The sequence below is a fragment of the Pipra filicauda genome, unplaced genomic scaffold (genome assembly GCF_003945595.2).
Source record: "Pipra filicauda isolate LSUMZ 115617 unplaced genomic scaffold, ASM394559v2 scaffold181_size1560634_pilon, whole genome shotgun sequence".
Taxonomy (NCBI): Eukaryota; Metazoa; Chordata; class Aves; order Passeriformes; family Pipridae; genus Pipra; species Pipra filicauda.
The window spans coordinates 1,267,407-1,280,453 of NW_024104289.1; the positions used below are offsets into that span (position 1 = coordinate 1,267,407).

The window sequence follows — 13,047 nt, forward strand, 5'->3', positions numbered from 1 at the left end:
TGCTCCCCCACAGGGAATTACCCAAAAAGCATACCCTGCAGAGCCACTTCATCCTATTTGTATTTTTATTTTCTATTCCCCCAGGCAACATTTAGATGCATTATCTTAAAAAGAAAAACTCCAAAAAGCACTGCAGTTAGATTTAGGTATGTTCTCTGAATATACAGGAACCTTCAAGCAGATAAATGTAACACTCCACTAAAGGATACTAGACTTTTTATCTGCAATGTTTATTTAGATGTCACTTGCAATGCCTCAGAAAAAGCAAACAAACAAAAAAAAAATCACACAAACAAAGAACAAAACAAAGCCCCTTATACTTACACTAGCATGTGGAAAAATAACTTCAGTTACTCTCGGGGAGAAATAACACAGCTATTTTATCTGTTCTCTGAGCAGGAGTAGCTGTCTGAACTTCAATATTTAAATGACCCAAGCCAATTTCCCATTGGCTGGAAAATCACCTTTAATAAGGTACAATTGTTGCCACTCAGCTCCCAGGCTGAGAGGGACAACCAGCTGCAACCAGGTGTTAATCAAGCATCAGGCTCCAGCTTTCCACCCTTTTTACTTTTTTTTCTCACATCTCACCTGCAGCTGTTCAATTAATTGCTTGTAATTTCAATGCCTTGAAGTCTCGCTGCTCTCCTGCACTTATTTTTTAAAACAGCGAGGAAAATCATGGTATAGCTTCTTGCTGTGTCTCCACTGAGGTTCCTGGGATGTTTCCCATTTTTATCAGCAGTTCCTTCCTACTTTTCCCACTTACAGCAAAATTCCATGCAGGAGCAGATCTCTCCTAATTTCTCCATGACAGTTATTGAAGAGAATACAGAAATTATAAATTTCATGGCTCTTACCACTTCTGAAAGGAAGACAAGTGTTGAAGCCTCTTGAGCTTATGGTGTATTAAAGAGTCTCTGTGCTAACTCCCTGCTCTGCCCTTGGTTCTGTGAAAAAAAAATATAATATAATATAATATAATATAATATAATATAATATAATATAATATAATATAATATAATATAATATAATATAATATAATATAATATAATAATAGGATCCTTAACCAACTCCTCTTTTTAGTATTAAATTATCAAACCCAATTTGCATTTTAACAGTGTGGATCTTTAGGTATGTGCTGTGTAAATAGCTGGAAATAGAGTGTTGTTTTGGGAGTATTGCCTGTCCAGTACCTACCAACTGCACAACCCATCAGACTTCTCCAGGCACTTGGGGAAATGACACCACTCCTAGAAAAAAAATGTTAGAAGTGCTCTCACAAGTTCTTTGTGGTTAAAACCCAAAATGTGGAAGTGAGCCAACATTGCTGTTCCCCCGTTTTGTGGGAAAACTGTTAAATAAAAGTGAAACTTGGTACTGTCATCCAGCAGTGACAAATGTGCTCAGCCAAGAGTGTGTGTAACACATGAGCAATGCTCAGCCTGTTCTGTAGCCCAACTGTGTAACTTCTTGACAAAGACAAAAATCCTCTTTGCCAGGTTCATGGGAGTGGAAGAAAAGGTCAGATGACTCCTTGGCCTTCAGTGATTCTGTCACTGCAGAAAGGTAAGTCCTGCAAGATCCATTCAGACCTGCCTGAATGAAGAGCTGTAGAGCCCCTGCTATGTTGTATGCTCTGTTATACTTAGATAGTCAGATCTCTTTTCCAGCTTGAAAACTGGAAAAAACTCTTTCTCAGCTAATCTCTATTTCCTGGTGTTTGCCCCAGACTTGTCCATTGCTGATAAAAAATAGTGTTGTACCATCTTATGGTTCTCTGAACTTCAGAAGTAATACCTCTTTCTGTGGTCTTTACACTGTGAATTCTACTCTTTCCTGAAACTTTCAAACATCTCTCACCCCACATAACATATTGAACTTTTACCTACAATTATCCCTTGAACTTTCTTCTCTTTCATAAACGTGCTTCTGCAAACAGTAGTGCCTGGGCCTGGGCACTGATCACACTGTAGTCCTCAACAAAGGCTCTGTTACCTCTCTTGTGTGAGACATTTCCATGATCCCCAACAGACTGGCTTTTCTACAGCTTGTTCTGTACCTCAAGTACTTTTTAGCACAGTTCTTCTCATGCAGTACAGAGAAAAGAAGGAAAGCAGCTTTAGCAACTATGTAGTAGTGCTGGAATCAAATATACACGTATTTCTGGTGCTGAATGTGCAACAGAGTAGCTGGATAAATTTTGGGCCAGCAACTTATGGCCTCTGTAATCATGCACCTGGTTTACATCCCTTCAGAGCTGCACCATGGAAATACAACTTCCCAGAGGAGTTGAGGATGCTCATTGCAGGGGATGTTGGACTAGATGAACTTTAAAGGTGTCTTCCAACCCCAACTATTCTATGATTCTGTAAGTTAGGGCCTATTCTGAAAAATAATACTGAAGAACATGTTTGTGTGTGTAGTGGTTTGAATTTTGTTTTCCCCCAGAGGCTAAAAAAAAGTGGTAGACCCCAAGGGGTGGAAACCCCTGGAAGTTTTGAAGTTCTGCCCAATGGGCGCTCCTGCAGAAATGTAAACATATCCCAAGCTCACTGGAAGAGATGAGTTGTAGTTTGGTTGTTGTTGGAGAGGTGGTCATGTTGTAGAGCCACGAGGAGGGGGCTCTGAGCCCCTTGGGGCCTCTGGGGCCCCCCAGCCCCTGGTTGGGGGGGGACTGCAAAGACCTGGAACAGTCTTAGACTGGACTAAGTGTCTGTAGTTATGCCGGGAGATGTTTTCTCCATGGGCGCAGAGCAGCAGCCGGCACTGACCAGAGAAACGGTGGCAGAGAGCCAGGACAGATAAGACCTGAACCGGAGGAGCAGCAGAAACAACATGCAGCACCACAGAGAAGACTCCTGGAAAAGGAGAGAGAGAGAGAGAGAGAGCAGCTGAGAGACAGAGTTCTGGGGGTAAGACTGATACCAGACCCCCCAAACTCCTTTGAGATCCCTCTGAGAAAAGAGGGAGATGGACTCCTATTTAGGAGAAGAGCTTTAGACATGCAGCACTGGAGAGAGAGAGAGGAGCTGAGAAGCTCAAGAGACGTCCCGGAGCTGGACCGGGACGGCCAGATGGAATGCGGGGGGAGTTGACCTTGGCTCTCCCCCCCTTGCACTGCTGCCACGGTGGCAGCCTGAGAGACAGGGCACAGAGGCCCTGCAAGAGATACCAGACCGTCACGAAGACCCCCCTGTGCTCGTGATATGACGTGGTGAAACGACCTTGTCTGGGGTTACGAAGCCCACGGAAGACCCCTTTGCCTGCGTCAAGGGGGCCGAGGGAGCTTGGATACCTCCCTCGTGAGTGCTGGCAGAAAGCCAGCTATCAGCTGCTGCATGTGGAGAGGACAGACAGATCGCTGCCTTAGAAGATGCTGCTGCTTAAGGACTGGAAGGGATCTGTCCTTCTTTCCCTCCTGGACTTTTATTTGGAGGGGAGAAGAGATCTGATCCATTGTAAATACTATATGTCATGGTAGAGATAGTTGTGATCGTGTGTATAATGTGATATGGTATTTATTTGTACAGTCATTGTAATATATTCCCTTTCCCCCCCTTTGAGTCTGGTGTGTTTTGTCTGGAAAAACCCATCTCACATTAGGTTGAGATGTGGGAGGGGGAATGGAGCTAGGGAATTGGATTTTTGGGGCTATCTCAAACCATGCCAGTGTGACTTAAAATGGCTGACATAAAATGTATGAATGGATTGTAGATGAGATTTGCTCAATCAATAGGTTCTACAAGAAGTTCTATTTGCTCAATCAATAGAACTTCCCCCTAGTCTGAGTGGGATGTGTGAGGGGTTAAAGTCCAGAGTCAGCTTTGGAAGGCGACAGAAACACAAAAAAACAGTCCCAAAGAGGATGTTAAGAGGCCATACAGTTCATCACAATGTGCCTGGGCAGAATCATTTTACCAGTGAGTCCTAAGATGGGGTTGGCTCGTCTATTCTCTGAGTTTCTCAGTGACAACAAATCCACAGCCTTCCCAGACAGCCTATTTGTATTTGGCTGTGCTATTGGTAGAAAGCTCACCCCACTATGCAACTTAAATCCCCTTACTGCAAATTAAATGCAAAATTCTGTTTGCAATTCCCTGCCTTGCAGACTCTGCCATGATATTTCACAACCTTTTGAGATGCTGTGGTTTGTAGGAGCCACAACTACCCCTGTTCTAGGTGCTGCTCAGGTGCCAGACAGAAGTGAGATTTACTTCTCAGAGGGTTAACAAACTAGCAGGAAAGAACAAAGGAAATGAGAATAAACACAAAACAAAGGTCATGAGTTTCAGGAGATTTGTACCTTGACAGCATCAGAATATCGTATCTGCTGACGTACCTCCTGGCCACCCACACACAACAGCTACACCTCTTACTCAAAGGCAAGCCACGGATCACTGGTGCCCTTACCAGCAGTTAAAAATATACAGGCCCAGTGACTGCAGCCTGTATTTTTAGGGCAATATTTGGGAAAGAACACAGTCACGACACAAGTCAGTGATGCAGGTTTGACCCCAGCAGTCAAAACTCCACCACAGGGGAACTTTTTCACTCACCTCAGCACTGAACTTCAATCCCAGAAATTGGCTTTTTATCATTTGCAGTGTCAGGATATGCATTCCCTGCCCTTTAGATTGTCTTTAGGAATAAGAATAGGTTATTTTCTTTCTAATAAGGGGTCGTGCTGGCTATAACAAGCTTCACTCTACTTCTCTCACTCAGGGTATTGATTACATGCCAAAGCCACTTCCTCCTCTACGTGAATCAGCTGAGAAATGGCAGCACTGACAATGAGTGTTTCGTGTAGAGCTCATCATCCTGAAGTGCTGCAGTTTTTTAGTGTTTTATGATCCATAACCCAATTATAGGCCACTTCATTTTCCAGGAGTACCAGCTCACATATGCCCATACACATCCACATTCATCTTGTGAACGCAAACACTCTCCTTTTTGAAACACCAAAGCAACTTGGAGTCACTGGTCACAGTAAAAATAAATTAATATAGAGCCCTAAGTCACAAAGGCACAGAGAACTTAAGGTAAAAAATAAAAACCTTTTGAAAAAAAATATGGAAATGAAATTTGGGGTTGGGTTCATTGCACCTGATGTTGTCTGTGCAAAATGCTGTTTGAAGGCAATGAAGACACACACACACCTTCAGAGGTGCCACTGAAGCATCTGATGGTACAGCACTAAAACCATTTAATTTAAGATGATGCTGTCAAGATCCCGCATTTGGTCTTGAGCTGACAGTCACCTGACCCCACCATAACCCAGTTCAGGTTTGGACTTGTCCAGTTCAGCTCCCTGGTCCCTCCAGGCAGCCTCAAACAAACCCCAGTCTCTACGAGGAGGCCAGTGGGACTATGGGAATACAGCCAGGTTTGGAAGAGAGAGAGAGAGACTGGCAACACCAGCTCAGGGCAGCTCAGATTTTGCAAAGTGGTCACAAACAAATAAAGCTGAAGTTGCTTTCTGCAGTGTGGTAGCAACATAAACCTTTCTCCATGCCTCCCATTCCCTTCCTCTTCTCCCCAGTTCCAACAGGAGGGGCTCAGCTGGCTGTCTTCCCAGTTTGTTTTGCATTGCCTTGTCTCATTCCAGTGGCAGGAAAAGCAGTGTTTATTTTCAGTGCCAAACCCATTCTGGTTTTTCTATCACAAGGAGAACCCTCATGAAGAGAATATGCTTCACAGTGACTGATACCGAAGGCAGGGGGTTAATTTTCACAGGCTCAGCTGAATGTTTTGGTTCTGGTCCTGTGGTCTGTGCATAAAGAGAAGATCTAAAGTCACTTCAGAAGGGAATAGGTGAGTAGTTTTACCTTTTCCAAGTCTCTGCATGTTAAATGTCTCCTGGATGCAATGCATAGTTCCCTTCTAAGGCTAAGGGTTAAACATCATCAGGAAATGTCTCCGATCTGCCAAGGCAAGAGGAAAAGAGCAGGGAAAACATACTTTCCACTGAAGTAGATGCAAGTAGAATCCTCACTGCTGGCTAGGATGCATCATGGCATGGCCTTTTAAAAAGGATAGAGGTAAAACAGCATCTCCCAGCCATCACAAGAGCTGCTTGAGATCAAAACCTGAACTTCTTGCTTCTTGTGTCTATACCAAAGTGAACTGCAACTAATGCTAATTCTGTATATTCAATGAACCAATGAGCAGAGAACAGAGTGATATCCCCCCAAAAACCTGGACAGCAATGGCACCTCCACTAACAGTGTTCTTCAGAGGAGTCTCCAAGGACACATCACGCCAGGGAGAAGCTCAGAGCAGGCTGTGGCAGTGCCTGTGTGCACACTCCTCCCTCAGACTCCACAGACATCCAGAGCAAGTGTTTGTCACACGTATGGGCCCACCTGGATTTTTGTTACGCCACAGGCTGGCCCTGTTTGTGAGGCTGCTGCAGGAAAATTCTAAGCAGTCAATTTCTAGCTCCCTCTTTGCTTTGCTTTGCTTCCCCTTCTGCTTCCATCTCCTATTTTACAGAGAAAAAAAGGCAGGAGGACAGATGGAGCAAGCAAGGCCAGGCATCGAGCATGATAAGCTCTTTGCCCGAGGACCAAACCCACTGTCCATGACTGCAGTGAGTCCAACCATCACTCAGAAGTAGCTTCTGGAAGTGGCTTCTCTGATCCCTGCTTCCTGCCTTTTTTCTGTTTACTGCTCTGCTGTTTGACCTATTCAAGCCCATGGTCTGAGCTTTTACTCCACCCAGTCCATGAGACAGAAAAGTGTTTCTGACTATTAAGAGTTCAGGGTTTGGTTCCTTTTTTTTATTATTATTCGGCCTTGCATTTTTGCTTGTGTGTAAGAAAAATAGATGCAAGAGATGGTTAGAGAATCAAACAAGAGACTGCTTCCTCGAAATGTATGCCAGGAATAACCTCAAGCTAGTGACACTGGATAAGTCATTTTTTTTCTGGATGCTGGCACGTTATGACTGGCCAGTAACTTACCAACTTTTCCAGCTCCCACAATGGATAGTAAACTGATATAAGTTAGACTATCCTGGGTAAACACTCATCATCCATATTAATATCCGCTCTGCCTGTGATTATTGATCATCCAGCAAGAGGGTGACGTACTGCAGATGCACAGGGCTGATGTATTCAGAGGGTATTCACCTGGTTAATGGGGTGCATCTCCAAGTGTATCCGTCTTTCAATCATTTCAGTCATGACTTCCTGCAAGACTACAGGTTTCCCTCAGGAGTCATCAGACCTTCTACTTCTCCATCTACAGGGCTGACAAGAGATCCCTTCAGACTCCTCCGCCCTGCCACGAAAGGGGAGGGCACCTGCACTCCAAAGGTTTAAAAAGGGACCCCTGAACACGTAGGAGATCTTGTGACACGTTATCCCAAGAAAAGAAGACTGAAGGTTTGCTGCTGAGATAAGTATGAAGGTAAGTGAGATTTTTTTTTTAGTGTGCAGGAAACATTTAGCTTGCAATTTATGGTTTTTTTCATGTGAATGCAATATTTAGGAACTGCAGAGGGACTTAATGATTTTACCTTAAAAATAACCTGAGGCAAACATATAAATAGATCTATTTAGTGTTCTTGAAACAACTGCACTAAGAAAAGAACATAACCAGGATGAAATAAACCACGGTGGATTAAATCATAGTGTCAGATGCTCTCTATTGCCCATCACTGTACTCAACACATGAATAACAACATGGTCTGTGAGCACAAGCAGAGATACAACTTATTCACAGAGGATTCACGCTTGGTGCTTTCATTTGCATGTGCTGCACCAGTGGACAGGCTCCAAGAATCAAAAAAAACCTGTCTCATGACATGTGTGTAATCATGGTTGATGTTAATAGGATGATAAGTTTAAAAACTCCTTTTTGAACTTGAGAAGTAGTGATTTGGTCTCCTTGTTGGTTGGCTTGTTTGTTTGGAATGACACATTTGCTTGTTGTCTAAGGTTTGGTAAAATCAAGGTAGACTTTATACCATCTTTCCCCTCAGTTTGTACATTATTCTCATTTTTGGAGGATCTGACGTCTTTGCAAATAGGAACACAAAAGATACTTGCCTTGATGGCAGTTCTCACCTTTACAATGAGTTTGACTGAAGAGAATAAAGCATGTTTGTTTTAACATCCATCCTCTGATCAGAGCAGTGTGCATTGAAATACCCACTGAGCAAGAGGGGGTTTGGCAGGAAGGCAGCAACAAAGGGAAACACCCTCACATTTAGATGTGAAGTTGAGAGGATCTACGGGTCTGAAAGTCTGAAAGTCCTTTCCTGTGCCTCGTTGGCTCTTTGTTGTGCACAGGGGCTGCATAAACTGACAGCATCAGGGCTGGCACTGTTCCTGGCAGCATCCTTTGTTGTGTTCTCCTGGAGTGCCCCACAGGTGAGCTGCTCAGGCTGGACCTGCCTCATCCATGGAGCTCAGAGGTTGGTGCCACTAAGTATTTGTACTAATTAGCAAAGCCATGCAATGTTGACATGCCTCTTTTCTCTTTTTGTTTTGTGTGAAGGCTCATTTCCAAAGGAGAAACTGGACTCCTCAGGCCATGCTCTATTTGAAGGGTGCACGTAAGTCCCGAGCTCTTTCTGTTCTGAGGAGATGTTGGCTCCACACAAGCAGTAAATCCTAAGGATGCTGTGGAGGTAGAAGCTCTGAGGACTACAGGGATGTGCTAATTAGTTATTTCTTCTTGTCTCTGATACAGTGGCATTGGCAATATTATTATTATTATTTTATAAAGAAATCAAACTGAAGAAAGCAAGTGTTGGAAGGAGAAAAGAGAAGAAAGTGCTGAAAACATGCAGAGTTTGAAACTTCATTGTAAAACCTGTTAGAAAAGCAGTTTACTTACCTGAAATAATTTTAAAGGGGGCTTAAAACATACTGGATATAATTATTATTTCTTTATTCCTGTTCAGGCTTTATTAAAACAGCTTCTCAAGCAGTAGGAGAACACACATTCTTATTTCAAGCATCTTTGCATCAGAGTTGGTATTAAGACCACAAGCAACCTCTTCTAAGAGGAACTTAGATCAATATTGTGATATTAAGGTGGTGTAAATGACATTTTGAGTTTCTGCTGTTAGTCCAGAGTTAAAGTACAATTAAATATAAAAAGCCAAAGAGAGTTTTTTCCTTCGATTCAAACCCACAAAATTCTATAGAAATATTAATATTTTTAATAAATTACACTCTGAATTGTTGTTTCAAAATTAAAAGCTATTAGGTAGGGTAGGTATTAAGAGAGCAAGAAAAATAGCTTCCTTGAAATCAGAAAAAAAATGAAGGTCATAATCCTGAGAGAAATGTAAAAGGGAGACAAAACAAGTAATGGCAACACAAAATAAATATAGGCTCCAAACATAAACATAACTGAAAGAAGTTCTTGTGACATTAATTTCTATTCATAAAAGAAAGAATTTGTCACTTTTTTGTTTGTTTTTATTTTTTAATTATTTCAACTGAATTGTATTACTTCTATGCCAAGCTTTGCATTATTCTTACTGCTGCATAGGAAGAAATGTGACTTTGTTTTGTTAGTTTGGGGTGGTTTTTTACACTTTTTAAAATAGAAATATCACTTTAAAAGGCAATACTTTATAGTCCAGCAAAGAGATTGAAGGCTCTTGACCATAGAGTAGGAAAGAGGGAGGAAAATAAAATAAATTCCTCCCTAAGTGCAGTTCCTACAGCAGGTTAATACAAGAAAGAAAAGTGCTGAAACACCAGTTCTATGGAATAAAGGATGTCTCTGAGTGTTCCGGTCCAGGATGGGCTAATCCTGACTTGGAAAGACCCTGAGATGGACTTACAACCTCCCACTTTATGCTTGTAGAAGTAGTGCTGTAATTTTGCATTTTGAAACGAGCACTTTGGGGACTGTAAAGCAGGAATTCCAACACTCTGGGGAGGTTGTTTTTAACCCTTCTCCCACTGCTTTTGTAGAGGGGCGTCGGTTCATCCCAGAGGAGAGCCAGAGGAAGGATCTGTATGGCAGGATGCAGCTTGGTAAGTGCAGTGCACAGGGGCAGGCAATGCACCGATCCTTCCACAGGTTATGGGAGAAATCTGTGCGATTTGTTTTCCTGAAATCGTATACAAGGAAGCAATTAAACCCCCTTTTGTTAGTTCCTTCTCTCCAAAAAGCCCATGACAAAGTGGCTTTCCATTCTTGTGCACCTGTGTGACTTTATTTACATAATTTCCAGACTGACCTGGCTGCTAAGTGAGATTCTCATCAGTACTTTTGACTTGCTTTTTCCACTGGGAAAAAATAAAGTCAAGTTATTAATTGTGCTGAACTGAAAAAATTACAAAATTAGACAACATTAACCTGTGCTAGCCAATGCTTTTGGAGGAAACAGATTTTTGTAGCAAAGTAAGGAACATACAAAAAAAGAAAAGAGACTTTGAAATAACCTCCCTCCTAAAAAGATTGCTAATATCTTCTGTGTTATCTATCAGGCTCAGCAGAGAATGTTACAGAGTGAAGGAGATAACAATATTTTCTTGTCCTTGTGTCTCTAGTTACATAAATAATAATAAAACAAAGAACAAAGCAAAGAAATGCCCTCAGATGCTAACAAACCATGCATCTGTGATTTTATCATTCTAGAAACACGAAGCCAAAACACAAATCCTTTATCTCTTTCTGAAGCTGCTGCACTGTTCCTTAGTTCCTTACAGAAAGCAAAAGAAGGTAAATGCATGTTTTGTCTTACTCTGACCTTTTTCAAAAGGAGTTTTTCAGCATTTCATTTACTAACAACTTAGTAAATTGATCTAGTTTGGATTGAGATGGTGTTCTACAGAGTGCATTGTGTTACATTTGCACAGATTAGAACAAGAGTCACATAAATGACAACAGGTATATTTTTGTATATTCTGCTTTTAATTTACTTTTCAGATTTTTTGCTGGTTTAAATGGCTAATTTGGATAATTTGGGAATGGCTAATTTGAATTGAATTTTCCAAGCCAAATCTTTACTGGGGCTCCTTTTTCTTCAGAATGTTGTTTGCTTTTAAAATTTTCATTCTTCCACTGGATCTTGTGTCCTGGTGTAAAGGCTTTAAAGGATCTGTAAAAGCCCCAGCAGAGGAGGTATGGGATTCACATTTGGCTCCTGAAAACCCAGCTGCTGGCACAGCTGACAAGAGGTTCCAGTGACACTTAAAGCTCTGGAACATCCTGAAAAATCCCATAATTCACGTGTTCCCAGACTCCCAGAGATATTGTCTAACCCTCCAGACCCTGAAGCCTCACCACCAGCCACGTGCTTCCACTTCTCACTTAACCTCAGAACACACATCCTCCTTCCACAGCACCCCTCAGCAACACCCAGCTGCTGAGTCAGGCTTAAATAACTTGTCTTCCCTCACCTCCTTCATACGTATTGTACTGCCTTGGATGAGGACCCCTATCCTGTGTTCCCCAGCTCCCTCACCCCGTATAAACCACCTTTCCTCTCTAGAGCAGCTTTCCTGCAAGGCCATTATCCCCTCGTTGTCTGATGAACAGACACAGCTCACCAGGCTGAGACCCTAAATCTGTGTCCTCTCTCTCTATGCCTTTCACCTCTTCACCTCTGCAGGGACACAGACTTTTTTTGGGAGGACAGAGAGGAGGATAAACCCTAGAGACTGTGGAGAGTCCGTGCTGTGCTCTGGCCCCGGGTGCTGGGGGGGTTGTAGTAGCACATACAACCCCAGGAGTTTGTCCAGATTATGCTCTTCCCCTCTTTGGTTCAGGACAGGGAGGAACACAAGGTGGCTAAAAACCACCTGGCTGAGAGTTCCTTATTCAGACTATCAGTCGCTGACGTGCTGACAGGGGAAAAAAAAGGGCTTTACTTGCATTAGGAAATGTGAAGTAAACCCCTAGTAAAATATGAGGTGATTGTGTACCTTAGACACCTTTCCTGAAATGCCAAGAGGGTGTGAGAAACACCTCCCAGAATTTACCTGGTGTATGGACAGGGGTGTTGGAACCACTCCTGTCTTTGCCACATCCTAAAATCTCCCACTGTACCTCATACAGTGCTGAGGGTCCATGTTCAGCTCTTTTTCCCTGTCCTGGCCTAACTACACTAACAAAAAAAAAAAATTCAGTGGCATTTTGCAAAGAGAGAGAGGCAAACTTAAAAATTAACATTGTGCTTTGGACAAAATATATGAGCAGTTCTAAAGATAAAACAGTGGAAGTGTCATTTGTATGCTAGCAGAAAGAGAAAATCCTCTGCAGGTGCACTTTTATAAATTTTAGTGGTATTTTCCTGAATGCTGCTGTTGTTCCCAAGAGAGGGTAGACAGCAAGAACCTCCTGAGGAAAAAGGTGACATATCTGAGAGAGCTCAGCAGAACTGGCAGTCTGTTTGAAAAAAATACTATGAGGAATAACATAGCCATCATTGAGCAGGGAATAATAAGACATTCAAACCTGGACAAGCCATACACTTTCAGAGGATAATTTTCAGTTGATTTTAGAATCCTCTTGACTGAGGGCAATGTGCAAATAAAGAACAAATACATTATTTTCTTCCGCATGAAAAATTTTTGGCTTGTACTAAGATACCCCTCTGGACAGGGTTTGTATGTTTGCTCTTCAGCAAACAGAAAAATTCCTACATTTAAAATGAGAGAAGACATTATCATTTCTAGACATGCCTGCCCCTCTTAGCTAAGAAGTCACATTACACTAGGTCTGCGCTTGAGGCACATCTATCTCCTGAAAACTGCCTGACTGAACTTCCCTTTATCTACAACTTGTGTTTCCCCCATTGTGTTTTGTCTTTACAGTTGAAGAAGAAAACAGTGATCATCCTGGCTACTTGACAGACAATCTATCAAACTGGTGAAATATTTCAAATTTCTTTACATTTGTATTGCATCGACCCTGAAAGCATAACTTGTGTAAGCAGTGTGTTTCATCCATTCTCACTTAAGTTCACAAAGGGTGACATATATTTGCATTGCAAAATTCTGAATGCAAAGGGATTAAAAGGTACAAGTTGAGATAAGGGAAAGCATTTGTAAAGTTCCTGCTTTCCTTAGA

The 13,047-nt window shown here is 42.2% G+C and overlaps 1 protein-coding gene across 1 annotated transcript; it reads left to right on the plus strand.

Moving 5' to 3' along the window:
* The first annotated feature begins 7,355 nt into the window (after positions 1 to 7,355).
* Positions 7,356 to 12,850, plus strand: SPX (spexin hormone). Its single transcript, XM_039379979.1, has 6 exons — positions 7,356 to 7,413; positions 8,298 to 8,378; positions 8,506 to 8,563; positions 9,942 to 10,004; positions 10,612 to 10,695; positions 12,792 to 12,850. The coding sequence occupies exons 1-6, from the start codon at positions 7,408 to 7,410 to the stop codon at positions 12,848 to 12,850; spliced, it is 351 nt and encodes a 116-aa protein (XP_039235913.1). The 5' UTR covers positions 7,356 to 7,407.
* The last annotated feature ends 197 nt before the right edge of the window (positions 12,851 to 13,047 follow it).